At 36.5% G+C, this 16,294-nt stretch overlaps 1 protein-coding gene across 5 annotated transcripts in view; it reads left to right on the top strand.

The window, feature by feature from the left end:
• Nucleotides 1–16,294, top strand: part of LOC117327025 (putative N-acetylated-alpha-linked acidic dipeptidase) — a 65,478-nt gene that overhangs the window by 16,174 nt on the left and 33,010 nt on the right. Inside the window, exon 1 of one of the 5 annotated variants that reach the window (XM_033883839.1) lies at nucleotides 4,283–4,338. The exons of 2 other annotated variants lie outside the window; for them this stretch is intronic. In XM_033883839.1, the coding sequence (XP_033739730.1) occupies nucleotides 4,313–4,338 (26 nt within the window). In that variant the 5' untranslated portion in view covers nucleotides 4,283–4,312. Of the gene's footprint in view, nucleotides 1–4,282; nucleotides 4,339–10,441; nucleotides 10,552–14,430; nucleotides 14,491–16,294 lie in introns of those variants that run through there. 2 more of the 5 variants (XM_033883843.1, XM_033883841.1) reach the window with 2 other exon arrangements.

Raw genomic sequence — 16,294 nt, forward strand, 5'->3', positions numbered from 1 at the left:
ATATTTCTCGAAATCCTACGTTTTACAAACTATTTGAATACAGATACAGACTATCAATGTTTTCCTATTTGTAAAAAAAGTTTGTTAATTGCAATAAGACTGGCCCCCTGTCTCTAGAATATTAAATCATTAATAAAATTGAGCTTGATGATTTTGGTCCCTAGGATATATCTGATCCTTAGTTTCAAACTAGGGGGAGATAATCTAGTATTAGAATTTAGTTTGGCAATTCTAGATAAAAAAAACTTAGGGTCTGGTGGCCAGTCTAAATTGCAATGGGTGTTTTATTATATGACTCTAAAGTTGATATTTGCAACTTTCGAGTTTTCCCGAATTCAAATTTTTTTTGACAAGAGCGTATCGGAGGACCACTTTTTTTTTACAATGTCTTATTTTATTCTATGTACAAAAACCATCTAAGATCCTATTCCTAAAAGACGATTCTCAAATGAGCTGGTATCAAAAATATGAGAGAGAAAAAAAGGGAAAAAAAAAAGAAAAAAAACGTTTTGAAGTAAGAATCATTGAAATGTGTCTTGTTTTGTGTTGTAAAGTTGCATAGTAATTTATGGTAATATGGTCCCTGTGGGGGTCAAACTATCCCCTGCCAGAGTTAAACTAAAAGATTTTTTTTGAAGAAAAAAACAACAGAATTTTCAAATTTTTGGACTTAGAATATTTCTGCGTTAAGTTTTTGGTGCAAGTGTTGAAAGGTATTAATACATCACTTTATAATTGTACTAGGGTGCTGATAGTTGGTAATAAACTCCCTCTTGGGTTAAACTATCCCCTGCCGGAGTTAAACTAAAAGATTTTTTTGGGAAATAACCAGAGTTTTCAAATTTTTGGACTTAGAATATTTCTGCGTTAAGTTTTTGGTGCAAGTGTTAAGAGGCTTTAATACATCACTATATAATTGTACAAGGGTGCTGATATTTGGCAATAGAGTCCCTATGTAAGACAATCCCTTCCTGGAGTAAAACTTTAAAAAAAATGGATGTTTTCTTTTTAAATCTGTGTTTTTTTGTTTTTTGTTTTTAAATCTTTGGACTTTGTGTTAGGTTTATATTGTGAGTGTTGAAAGGCATAGTTATACATGGTATTAGGTTCCCTGTGGGGTTAAACTATCCCTTTCCTGAGTTAAACTGAAATATATTTTTGAGGAAAAAACACATTTTTTTAAAAATTTTCGTGCAAATGTTGAAAGCTTTTAAACACATCATTTTATGATTGTACTAGGGTGCTAATATTTGGTAGAAGAGTCCTTATGGAGTTACACTATCCCTTCTTGGGGTGAAACTGAATATAAAACAATATGAAAACGTCACAATAGACAATTTATACCGGTCCACATTTTTCAAGGGAGACAACTCTCATTATGATATGTTGTCAAAAAATTGAAGAAATATGTCCAAAAGCAATTACATTTGTGTTTAATATCTTCATTTAATCTACAACAGCATAGCTTGTCTCCCAAATGTTTGCCAATAAATAATTTATATATATATAAATTGGTATGGTTTTGAAAATTGCATGAATTCACAAAACATAATCTGATCAAGTAAACAATATAAATATTATTGTAGTAGAGGTGCATGTTTGTATACAAATAACGTACACTCTGGGTGAGGTCTATGTCATTTATTCGAGAATGTACCAGGGTACATGTATAACCCTGTAACAAAATAACAATCGATATAACATACATACTATACGTATACACTGACACTGATTAAACATACATTTAGAGCACAACGCTTACTAAAGATGTCTTATATTACAGCGATCCGCTATAAATACGATAGTTGCTTAATGATAGATAAATTACTATAAATACTAATACCATTACTTTCACTTATTAATTACTACAGTAATTCAAATAACAAATATTCATATTCATCTGCGTGTGGCGCAGATCCGTATCTACACAGACCTTGCGAAACTCCCAATACTATGAGAAATTCAAACTGTAAACAAAGTATAAATAATTAAGTATCACTTTCTTAGTCTAAAGACTAGAACGTTAATTTACAAAGAATACATGAAACTATTATGACCTTGAAAAGATTCATTGTCACGTACATTATGACATATAAATTATCACCAAAATTACAATACAAAGCATTAACAACGCTTTGTCAGCTTAATATATGGAGATATACAGATGATAATTAAATATTTAAAAGACTTAAAACATCTTTCAAACAAAGACAACACTTACATTCCAGACACGTCCGTACGGTCGTCGAGTCCAACTCGGAACTGACACCTACCCGAGACAAAGACAAATACCCGCCAAGTGACCAAAACACTGACCAATGAAAACAACTGACACAACTTTACGTAATACGTACAAAACCACACCATAGAATACAAACGTAGAAAACCACATAAACACGAGTAACAAAACGCAATACGTACGCGTCTGTACGCTATATGAACCACACAACGGGATACGACACGCGGACAAACTAGGAACACGATAGCGAACACTTACGGCGGGCGCGGACATACAACTCGGGTGTTCTTTACGGCGGGCGCGGACATACAAATAAAATAACAGCTTGACCCTGCTACATTATTAATGCAATTTGAGAAACCATTCCAATTAATATACTTTAATTATTTATTGACAAACATTTGCGAGACGAGCTATGCTGTTCTCCAACAGCTCTTGTTAATTCGGGGTATCGCTTTGCGTGTCCTTGGTTGTAGGATGGCCCCAAAACGACCTTTATTCTTTGCACTTTGTTTAATTTAATAAGATAATTATATTTTGCTTCGGGTTATATTTTTTATATTTTGTTAACCACCTTTATATCTAATCTTAGTTAGTTATTATTATCAATTTATCACATGAACCTAGCATACAACACACACTATACTCCACACAAGTATGTAAAGTCCAATGTGTATTTTACAGTCGCGTCCTCATTGCTGGGGCACTTAACTAACATCCTAAGTGAGCACTGTCTTATCACATAAACCTAACATACAACAAACATTCGCAATAGGAAAACACTCTAGGAACAAAAAAACCATCACCACCCACAAACACAATACACATACACGTCCCAACCAACCCCCAGGGATATATAGGACCCCACCCCAGCCCTCACCCTGTTCCTCTTACTACCCACCCACTAGCTAGACCCACCAACCACCTACCCAAAAAAAAAAACCATATACCAAATTGTTCCCAGCACCATTCGGCCTGCAACAAACCCTACTAACATGTTTTGTACCATAATCACCCCGCATCCATCACTACTTCTCCCCCACCACAGTACTAAATCCTCACTCTACGAATCACAATATAATAAAACGTCGGAATGTGTATAGCCTAGTAATGTCGGAATTGTGTGGATCTAAAAGAAGTATAGACATTTGGCAAAGAGGACAGGGCATCCAATGCAGAGAGACACCGAAGAAGGCTACAAGCGAGGACACCAAAAATAAGACACCAGCACTTAAATCTAACCACTAACCACTAACACCTAGTCCGTCGGACGGGACTTAAAACGGTGCCCCGTGTAAGAATGTCCAACTTGCACGATAAAGATCCCTCTGAGGTCTTTCGACGAAGAGTAGGTGTGATAACGCCGGCCCAGAGGATAGGTGTTTTTTTAGGCCAATATTTTATTTTCATATCATTTATTAGGTATTAATTAGACGGACGTCAAAATTTCGATAAACCAAATTTACATAAAGGGTAGGACCCTCTCTTCTCCACTCATCTTCGATAGGGTAGGCGTAAATGCTACTAAACAGTGCCAGGTTAGGACTCATTCGGACTCTGGGAGTCGTCTCAAAATTACCCATAAGTTCTCCAACCGACTCCCTTCTCTTCTTTCCCACTCTCTCCCTTCACTCCATACCGTACCCACTCTACTCAATTTCCTATCTGTTCTCGTCAGCTGAAAGGCCGTAAGGCCGTAATAGCGGACGTAAAACCCATAAATAAATAAATAAATAAATAAAATTGTTTTCAAAATCTACATAGATCATTTTGGACTCGAGTTTGAATTAATATGACGCACCATATATAATTAAGGCGAGTTCGGATAGATCGTTGAAAATCTCTTTGATGCTGGAAAGTACAGTGTGGGTGTCTAGTAGGGGAGGGACCAAAAGATTGGGATTATTCATTAAAGCTCTTAAACTCTATAAGAACATACGTGCACTTATATTGAGAGGGTTCCGCCTTAATAGTCAACCCAAGCGTCTCTTCGACCTGGAATCATTTGTGTCTTGATCAGTGTGTAGCTAGCTACTTAAGTTGGACTGTATTTTGGGATTGAACGTATAGTGAATGATGATTGACAGAAAAGATATCAAGTAAGTTCATACTTATTACTATTGTATAATCATACTATTGTGTTAACATACGTATATCTATATCTAACAAATACCCTTACCTGTACAGGTATTTATTTGATACATGATAATGGATTTAGTATTGACAACTATTGTAAGCCTGTTTATATAGAAATGTAATTCACGGTGATACATGAACAATATACAAATGTACATATATATACACACACGTTCCTATATAATACGTGTTTTCAGACATCAGTTTTTTAAAGAAACAAATATCAAACAAGTTGCAATTCAAGTTCCGTTTTCGAATGACATAGCTTGTTCCTGAACAGAACTGAAGGGGGCGCCATATCTCAGTCAGCTAGAGCACCGGCCACGTAATTTCAGATACAGATCCGAGGTGCGTGGTTCGATCGACGCTCCCCACACGTGGCGATTTGTGTTTTTCGGGAAGCTGAGGGCCAGGTCGCTTTTTACTGTCGTGGTTGTGTCCTTGGGAAAGACACTTTACCCTAATTGCTCTGGTTGGCATGCGACAGGCCTCCCGTATGTTGTTCAGTGAAGGTAGTCACCAACTACTACCAGGAGACCCCACCTAAAAATGGCCAACAAAACTGTTGTTTGAGTTGTAGGAAGTTCTCCACTTAGATTGTGTATACCGTGGATTATGTGTTGTTTGAGTTGTAGCAAGCCCTCAACTTAGATTGTGTATAGAGTGGATTATGTGTTGTTTGAGTTATAGCAAGCTCCCACTATGGTAGCAAGCCCTCAACTTAGATTGTGTATAGAGTGGATTATGTGTTGTTTGAGTTGTAGCAAGCCCTCGACTTAGATTGTGTATAAAGTGGATTATGTGTTGTTTGAGTTATAGCAAGCTCCCCTAAGTGAGCCCTGTGAGTTGTATAAGGCCCCCTTTATATGTTTATACCGTACACATTAGCCTTTGTTAAACTTTTTTTTTTATTATTGCTTTGAAGAACGAAAACGGATTGAGATTGTTTTAACGAATGGAATACTAGTAACAGTTTATTAATGGAAATTTTCCAAAATTGCGATCATAATAGGGTGTGTCCCATTAGGTAAGTTTAATGAACAAAATAACTTTTCAATTTGTCACGTAAGATCGTATTAAATTATAAATGTATAAAGACATTGAAAACCGCAAGATTCTATTCGAGCTCGCATAACTATATCACGATTTCGCTCAAAATGACATGCAAAAATAAACGCCACGTTCAAGTCACCTCCGGGATAGATGTTTTATCAGTGATATTGGAAACGCATTACTTAATATTCAACTTATAGTCTGTTTCTAAATATAAAACTCCTGTTAATCAAGTGTTGAATGACTGCCAAATTAATTGTTAGTGTCAATTTGATGTGACAACACAATTGTCCTGATTCCAGAAAAAGTATAATGTTCATAAATGAAATGCCAGCTACAATATAAGCCATTTTGACATACATGAAGTAAACTTTGATATTTTACGACAATTGTGGAACAAGTTATATTAACTTATATTAATCATTCTTGTTGGCCCGGATGGAAGCCCGAGAGGGGTCTTACTGTGGGAGGAAACCGGAGTACCCGGGGTAAACCCACGTGGTCGGGCAGGTGACCCCATACCTTTCGAAGTCCGGTCGGGGAATCCATCCCCGGGCCGCCTAGGTGTGAGACAAGTGTGTTACCACTGTGCAAACCCAACAACCCTTTTCATTAAAAATACATTAGAAAAATCTAATATCCTGCGTGTAACAAGCATTTCCATTGGTTAAGAAATGTATGTTTTCAGCTTCTTATGACGTCGCTTTTGATTGGCTGATACAGCGGCGTAAATTTAAAAAAAATCAATGAAAGTATATTTCCACAGAGATTGAGTACAGTTAGTAAGCATTTGGAATTGGCATTATTATAAAACACGGGGGAAGGTGGTAAAATCCCACAGCAACCCTTCAACCAAATATAAGTACCGCTGTATATTACAATCATAAAGGGTTTACTGAATCAGATGTCTTTCAACAGTTGAACCCAACGGTGACGCCGACACCTCATGTCCGTTCTATCATTATACAGAAGTTTGTCTTCTATGTTTAAACATTTACTGCGAGAGCTTCCTTAAAGTTCAATTAAATTATTATTTAAATTAATTTATTGAAGTGTTATAAGTAGAAAGTTCAATTATTACAAACTTTAAAATAAGTCCTCTCGCCCACCTTTACATCCGCTCCACCATTAGACTTCGACACTTACTCATCCCCTATCTCACAAGACTCTATAAAGTAAACATATTTACATAATTACAAATTAAAAGTTATCAGTAGCATTTTGATATTTTTATAATCAAATAAATTGGCAAAACGTTTAAGATGTATAAAACTTTGGCCCTGGATGTGAGATGAGCGACAGTGATTGAGCCGATCCCTACCGACAAATCTCCAAATCTCCCATCCCAGGGCCGAACAAACAGAAATATATTACTCCAGTCGAAGAAATAAATAACTTGTGTGATATTTATAGTGCTTACACACTCTATATTGAACCGCTTTACGTTAGAGCTTTGCCAATATAATTAAAATTGGCATTAAAAACACATTACGACTCAATTATATAGAAAGTTGATTAAGAATGTTAAAACATGTTTTGGTACAGGGCCTTGCCAATGGTTGCTATTACTCATATCGAAAAGATCGCCTGTGATAATATTACTGACCCCCTGCAATTGACTCGATCCGAGATCATCATACAAATTACGGTTCATTCCCACTCAGCCAACATGTTGTTTTTGCTATATAAACATTACCTGAGTTTACCTGTGGAAAATGTAGATATAGTCTGTTTCAGTATACGTATACATGGGACTCAAAGGTGACTAACAATAAAAGTGATGAAAATGTTTAAGAATACCTTTAAAAATATACATTCATATGTACGTATTAATAACAGAATACATATACTGATAATTTATTACTTATATTAATAATGATAGTACACAACACTTCAAAAATGAAATAACGGGAAAATCTTTCATAATTAAAAATGCACCATATACAGGTAACAATGATATACAGTGTACTTTCAATCATTTTTTCCCTTGTTCTTTTTCCCCTTTCAATTAGATATGATTACTATCTTATAATAAGCAACTAATTCTTACAAATGGAATTATTGTTTCAACAAAAATAAAGGTGCATTTTGTTTAAATCACATAAAGAGTTAACGGCATAAACTTCAATGATATGTAGTCAAAACTGTTTACAAGAGTATGTGTATGTAACCAACACAAAAACAACCAATTGTTATTCCCTCAAAATTACAATAAACAGTATACACCTTGGTCCAATCATTTTACCAGATCCATTAGTTATTTTTCTCTGAACACTTACTGTTTCCTGAACATTAATATTCAATTTCATAAAAGGACCTAAGTGTTTATGATATACTTTGAGAAATTGAACTTGTGTATTCTAAACATTATATACAAGCGTAATTTAACATTCAATTTCATAAAGCAACTTGAACTTGCAATGGTTATGATTACCATATACTCGTGTTAAAGGAAGTGACAATTATATAGACTAGTATTTATTTGTAATAATAAGATTGAACTATTTATTACGTGAATAATTTCGTATGTGAAGATTGCATATATGAGAACCGCCGATATGATTAATTGACTTTGGTGATATTGTGAACTTTATCCGTGCTTTCTAGGATTAAACTGATTTGTGCTTTATTACTCAATCAGTTTCACTATCATACATGATTTGTTTTACTTTAACTATTAAAATTTGATTTAAAGTGTTTTGTTTTTAATCGTTTTCTCTTAAGTACATTATATATACCTGTTATATATTACAATGAAACAGGTAACGTTGACTTAAAGGTATTGATAATGTGACATAATAATTATGATAAAGTGTGAAATTTTTAACAATGAAAGATATAGAAAAATGAATTATTTTCAGTAATTTATGAAAATTTGAGTTATTTTATTTTAATTTTTTTTAATGTAATAAAAGTATTTGTGATACATATACATTTAGTATACATTATCTACAAACTGATAACAGCATGTAGCACAGGTAATACGGGTAACACAGGTAACCTGAGAATCAAGTACTTCTCCTAAACAGGCTATAACTTACCTGTAATTAGTGCCTATTGTTCTCTATTGTTCCTACCCCCAATGTTAAAATAGGATATGTTGGCTGAGTGGGAAGACACCCAAATTACATTATAATAACTTTTATGCATAAAACATTTTCTTTCTCTCAAAGGTAGTCTCTTATACATATATAATGACCACAGGGGCTTGCGTATAAACTGTTAGTTTTGTTGTTTTTCAATATAAAAATATAATTAACATTCTATACGCAAGCGCCTGTGATAACGACCTTTTTCGATGCGTATCGGTGCAATCCCACACCTTACTAAGTAAGCGCATTACGGTCGGATTAAGCCGTTATTTATGTATTATAAAACATAAACAAAAAACATTTAGAAACTGATGCTGACACCGAAGCCGAAACCGGGGAGACGACAGCTCCCCGAGAGACGAGCTTAGATATATTAAAATAAATCCTTAATGAAATTTCAGAAGATTTTCTTTCGCGTTTAATTAATTACCGGAAGAGCTTAAGACATTAAAGTTACAATCCTCTAAATCATCAATACAAAGTTGTACCCTGAGTTGACGTGATATGAAATGTTAACGTTGAAGCACTGACGGTAAACAGCGGAAATGACGTCATATTTTTTGTCATGTGATCTGGAATTTTTCATAAGAATAGACTTTATATTAGATCGTATTGGAAAGTGTTAATATAAAAAGATGGTCTCCGAGTTCACAAAAACGGTGTGTGATATTTTATTTAACGCAGTAGTATTTAATGGAATAAATCGTTCTCTCGAAGTAAGTTTTAGAAAGTCCGTTCTGAGTGAATCGAATGCGTTCTATTTCCCGGGAATCACAGCAAGACGTAGAAAACGTACTTTCCCGCGAGCAACCTCAACGAGGCTATCAGATTTAAGTGCAGTACTGCGAATAAATTACAATGAGAATTTGATACAGAGTTGATTAACAACCGGAAGTTGTACTACAGAAAGACTTTTAATGGGTCATTACCAATACATCATAGGTAATCAAACTCCTCAGGGATTAAACGAAAGGAGAGGTCACCAATATATCACAGATAATCACAATGACCTGTGGGTATCAGCTTTCTTATTTGGGGGAGTCGCTGAGCTCTTCCGAAGGCTATAACCGTCTACCCCGACCTTGAACTTATTTGTGTGGCGCGCGTTCAACTCGTTTACGCGATCACCTATGTTAAAATCTTCGTATCGCACTGCCAATTTTAGGAGCATCCAAATAGCTTTAAAGAGTATTGTAGATATTTAAAATCATTTTACAAAATATGTTTTTTACAGTTTTCTCCACTTATTCTACCAATAGTCTATCATTATTCTTTTAAAGTGATATACATATATATCCCCCTCCCCTCCCCTCCCCCCCCCCCCCCCTTTTTTTTCATTTTAAAATCCTAGCTCATAATCAAAGGATGTCAGATCATTTATATTTTTGCTTTATTCCAAGACGAACGAATGTGACTCGATTTCATGTTCTGATTCCAATACTCTTACTTTTAGCATTATCTCCCTTAGTTACTTCAGGGAATGGTTGGTTTGCTAGAGCCGGTTAAATACATTATTTAACGTTTGAAAAAAGTAGCATACGTCTTAAACAATTCTGATGTACAATGTACATATACTGATTAATGTATATGAAGAAATATATACTAAATTATAGCTCAATAAATTGGGGGCATTTTGTATCTTATATATATGTAACATACACCCTTAACTCTATCTCACAGGTAAAATGTAAAAGTCTTTGGATTTGGATTATATGTTTCCTGGATGGATTATATGTTTCCCAGAACATTTTAAAATTTAATTCATAATACCTTGACATATTATCTAAAATACTTGTTATTTGTTTATATAAGCCTTGTGGGTCACGTGTACTTACGGAAACTAAAACCCCAGGGACCTAACCTATAGGAAACTGGATCAATTAGAGTTGTTAAATATCAAATCTTGTGTAGGATGTTGTAGTTTGGGTGACAAACTGTATACGTATTGGAAGCACTAACATTGCCCAGTGATATATAAATTAATTCTGGAAGGATAGTGGTATCATAGAGAAAGAATATCTACATAATACGGTAAGTTCTCTTTTATGTTAGATTTGTATACACGTGTAAACTTTAAAAGTAAGAATGTCATCTATGGCTGAATGTGCTTGCAGGCCTGTTTGTTTGTTTGTTTGTTTATTTATTTGTATCTCTTATTGTTTTTGCGATGAAGAATGCTTGGTCAAAGAACAAAGATGGATAGAATGGATCTGTGTATATCTGGTTTTTAACCTGTATATATCCCACGCACTGGTTAGTTGAGTAAAACCCACAATTCTATGGACAAATTTTCATTGTTCTATATCAAATCTGAGCATACAGTCTACTCCTGCTGATAATATTACAGTAAAGGGGTTATATTTCAGGAGAAGGTGGCTTCGGTTTAGTTTTGGTTTGTGTCCTATTAACAGTCAGGGTCATTTAAGGACGTGCTAGGTTTAGAGGTGGAGGAAAGCCGGAGTACCCGGAGAAAACCACCGGCCTACGGTCAGTACCTGAAACCTGCCCACGTAGGTTTCGAACTCGCAACCCAGAGGTGGAGGGCTAGTGATAAAGTGTCGGGGCACCTTAACCATTCGGCCACCGCGGCCCCCTAGAGAAGATGGCTACAGTACATGTAACTCAAAGTAATATCAAGCTCGATATTGATTCGGGTTAATATCCCTGGCCCATATACCAAGTTAGCCAAGATTCCAAGATTTTCCAAGATTTTTTATTGATACACTCAGACACATGAAAATGTGTGACATGCGGACATTTGTGACAAACAAAAGAAATAAGCATGACATGAAGATGGATACATACAGTGCATAATACAAGTAACTACACATGTATATATAGATATATATTCTGATTTAAATACATATTTCCGTCATTGGTTGATATTAATCAGTTATGAACCTTCGGTGAGGTCAGTATGGTGTTATACCAACCTGATATAATCAAATATTAACCGAGTGCGAAGTACTATTCACGTTAACTTGTGGGCGCTTTCAGTGCCTTCGTTTTGGTCGATAGTGTCAAATGCTATACGTAAAATCTATCTAGAGTTTTTTTATGTTAGGGTTTTTTATGTTCTCATTCTAGCTAATGTAATTAAATTGCTTCGGGGTGACTAGACCAGTTTAAGTATCCACTTAGCATATATAGATATAAAAATAAGGATATATTTATAATTTAGCAAATTAACATACTAATGATAATAATAAAAATGATGAAGCATGCATTCAATGCTAGGTCCGCTGGCTAAGTGTCACAGTTGTGTTACACGCAAGTTCATTCAATTATTTAGCTGTTTTCCAATTTGCCAACGGAGACTTAAATATAATCCGTCAAAAACAGCTGTCAAAAACGCATTTGATCAAGTATATCCGTTCCCTCGGATTGACATTTTAGACTTATTCTTACTAAGTGGGTGATGCGTTAACTTTGCCCAATCTGGAAGCCAGCATACTAGTAAATATAATCGCCGATGATTTGTATTGTATACCAGACTGTTACACATTTCTTGTTGCCCCCTCATTGAACCAAACAGTGAGCAGGAACTACTGTAAACAATCTGATTTTCGCGTGCGTTTTTGATATTCGCGTATTTAGCGAGCAATTGTGATTCGCGGAAATTAATCGCTCTTTACTACCAGCAGGGAATCAATCTACAATGGGATTTCTGGTAACCTACTGCTCCAATGTTACCCATAATAAAATTCGTTATGAAATGATCATATATGTCGTTTATATATCCAATTGTTGGTATAAAGACCTATTTCGGATATAACATTGTTATTTTCTGTATCACCGCCATCGCCACTGGAGAATTCCCAAACAATTTTTGAATAGGTGATCATGTACGCCTAAAGATACATCTCCCCCTGTCTCTAGAATATTAAAATTATAGATAAGATTGAGCTTTATGATTTTGGTCCCTAGGATATGTCTGTTCAAGTTTAAAACTAGGGGGAGATAATCTAGCAATACAATTTAGCTGAGCAATACAATTATAACAAAAAAATATCCTGAACTTCCTGGTTTGCATGATTGGTTCCCGGACAAAGGCAATTACGGCAGGGGATAGAGGATACATGTAAATTGTACATACAGATAGCCAGTATCTAGATTTAGTATAAACAAGTACATTGTACTAATACTGTACACATATCAAAGCCGACATGTGTACGGTAAAGTATCAATACAGTAATTGAATAGCTGTATAATTTTGTCGGTCAGGGGACAAAACTCCATGTTCCCTCGTTTTGGCTGGCGTACAACTCCAGGGCCGAAAGCGAAGTACGGCCAAGTCGGGTGTCAGGGCCAACGATCCCAAATGTTGTACTGGACGTTGATTAGTGCAATTAATTAGTAAGAACGAGTTGATATGAGTATCAATTGTCTTAACTACTCGTGGCCTTATATAGAGGTTTACTTATGGTCCTACTTCACTAAGTAATATTTCTGATTTTCTCGTTAATGTTTCTACATCAATCAATCAATCAATCAATCAATCAATCAATCAATCAATTGTCAATCAATTATCAATCAATCAATCAATCAATCAATCAATCAATCAATCAATCAATCAACCTTTGACATATGTAGGATTAACCACGTGTCTTGTAAAGTGTTTCACCTGCCGATGTAGGTTCGAGTTTTGACTTCGGATGTTATCAACACTTACGATCAAGTAATGCAAAATGTCCCTAAGTGTTCCGCAAGGTTTTGCGTAACCGAAAACAGAATTAGCATGTAATAAGATGTGACAAAGTTGTGGTTTTGGAAAAACCTTAGTTCACGATATGGTACATGTATGGTACATGTAGGTAACAGATCAGCCCTGTACGTCTATTATATACGTGCTGGTTTTTCGTTGACCGCGTCATGTTGGGTATACGTACAAGTTCAAGTTTCAAGTTCAAGTTCAATTTATTCCAAGGACCTATCGGCCCATAAGTGAAAATAACAACATGGAAATGCATAGGTATACAATAAAACAGTTACATGGTCGGAGAGTGTTCAACATAATATTGTAAGCTTATCCATCTCATTAGTTTAACAAAATAATATTTAACTATTAACCTTTTCTGCCCTTTTTCTAAAAGCTAAATGGATGAATTTACCAGTTTTATTTAGTTCTTTAACATTATTCACACTTAATAATTTGACTAATTTGAAAACACTTGGCTTTCTGTAATAATAACGTTTAATATATTGTTGACGAAGATCAGAGTAAAATGGACATTGTAGTAAAAAATGATACTCGTCTTCAATTTCCTCTAAATTACAACAATCGCATAATCTGTTAGCCCTAGGAACATTATGTTTTCTGCCATACTCTATATTTAAATTATGTGACGAAAGTCTTAATTTAGCTAGACACTTTTTATAAATACTATCAATGGGCTTACTTAGATAAAATTGTACACAAAAATTATCGACTAAATGTTTATATACTACACCTCGTGATGTAGCATTAATTCTATTAATACAGTGTAATCCGTTTTGCGATGACATGCGGATTTCCAATGTAACAGGAGGGTCAAGGTTCACAGCAAAACACGTGACAAAAGTGTTCTATCTTGTTATATTACATGAAAATATGGAGTGTCAACCCACAACTAAATTAACATATATATTGAAAATCAAGTCACCAAATCACCAGCGTTGGGAGATAATTTAGTATACACTAACACACAGTTTAACTACACATGTTCCATGTATATGATACTGTATTTGGCCGACATGCCTAACAAAAAACAACCGACAGGTGGCGAGCAGATGTAAAGTAAATAACAGCGAATTATAATAACAATGCTATATTTTTCATCATATTTCGTTAATCTCTAAACATTACGTAGCCTAACAGCTCTACTTGTTGTATACGCATCACATGCGTACTGGGAGCTCGGCCAGTACAGTAAGTCATTGGATTGTGTTAAGTGTTGTGTAACAGGCGGAAGATAGAATCATTATGCAAAGGTAAGCTAAGGCGGCAAATATTATGGACAAAACTATTTTTCTTATCAAATGTGATTAATTTACATTTTATTTTTCTGTCTATGGTTTTCTTATACCCGTTAATATTCTATGTGTTTAGCTTCTATGGCATGTCTCGCTTTAATGGCGAAGAGGATCGAGGGAGTAGCCTAGGGGTGCTGGTGATATATACACTGTACTATGAAAATGTCAGACTGTTCTGCTGTGCCTCCTTGTCCCGACCCCTGTGGCCCCTTGGTCCCGATGGTCCTTGCGCCGCCCCCCCCCCCCCCCCCTCCCTGGACGGACGGTACCATTCTAGTCCCGACCGTCCTGTACCTCCCTAGTCCCGACCGTCCTGTACCTCCCTAGGCCCGACCGTCCTGTACCTCCCTAGTCCCGACCGTCCTGTACCTCCCTAGTCCCGACCGTCCTGTGCCTCTATAGTCCCGACCGTCCTGTGCCTCTATAGTCTCGACCGTCCTGTGTCTCCCTATAGTCCCGACCGTCCTGTGTCTCTCTAATCCCGGCCGTTATGCACCTCTCTAGTCCCGAGCATCCTGTACCTCCCCAGTCCCGACCGTCCTGTGCCTCTATAGTTCCGACCGTCCTGTACCTCCCTAGTCCCGACCGTCCTGTGCCTCTATAGTCTCGACCGTCCTGTGTCTCCCTATAGTCCCGACCGTCCTGTGTCTCCCTAGTCCCGACTGTCCTGTATCTCTCTAATCCCGGCCGTTATGCACCTCCCTAGTCCCGACCGTCCTGTGCCTCTCTTGTCCCGACCGTTCTGTACCTCCCTAGTCCCGACCGTCCTGTAGGCCTACCTCCCTAGTCCCGACCGTCCTGTAGGCCTACCTCCCTAGTCCCGACCGTCCTGTGCCTCTCTTGTCCCGACTGTCCTGTACCTCCCAAGTACCGACCGTCCTGTAGGCCTACCTCCCTAGTCCCGACCGTCCCGTGTCTCCCTAGTCCCGACCGTCCTTTACCTCCCTAGTCCCGACCGTCCTGTACCTCCCTAGTCCTGATCGTCCTCTGCTCCCTAATCCCGGCCGCCATGTGTCCCTGGAATGGTAGACTATCATGTCCCACCTATCCCTTCCCACCCCCCAATCTGCCGTCTGTGAACATTTCCTTTAAATCAGCGTACTGACCAAGGTTTGCTATCAAATATAGATAACAAGGAAAAATATTTGAAATCTCCCCAAATCTGGTATAGAGCATCATTGAGTTAAGGCGGGTCAATTTTGTACAAGTGCATGTTGGTCTTACCCAAAACTCAGTTTTGATATATATCTGATTTTTAGAGCGTTTTCTCATGATTATTGAAATATTTATGCGCTGCAGGCCCTCCAGACCTCTTGTTTTATCTAAAGTTATGCTTTCACTGTTACTATTTTTAGAAAATATCCAAATATTGAGAGTGTTTTCCTATGACTACTGAAATATCCATTATCCATGCGCTGCAGCCATCCCCCCCCCCCCCCCCCCCCCCCCCCCCCACGGCCATTTTGTTTATTGACGGAAAATTTTCAAATAACTATATATACTTTGTATATACGAATATGTACCTATATACTGATAAGATAAACATACTTACAATATGTATCAACACAATGGTTTTATAGGCACTTTTTATTTTGTTACCAATGTAATACTTTCCAATCGTAAATATCAGCAAAAAGTTAAAGTGCTAGTCAATGTTTAAAAGACATATGATCTCCGAAATTTCCACACAAAAGCAACGTCTGTTTTATTTGATATAACTGTATGATGTGTAAAGAAGAAGAAAAGTGTGAAATTTTCTTTT

Source organism: Pecten maximus, chromosome 5 (genome assembly GCF_902652985.1).
Source record: "Pecten maximus chromosome 5, xPecMax1.1, whole genome shotgun sequence".
Taxonomy (NCBI): domain Eukaryota; kingdom Metazoa; phylum Mollusca; class Bivalvia; order Pectinida; family Pectinidae; genus Pecten; species Pecten maximus.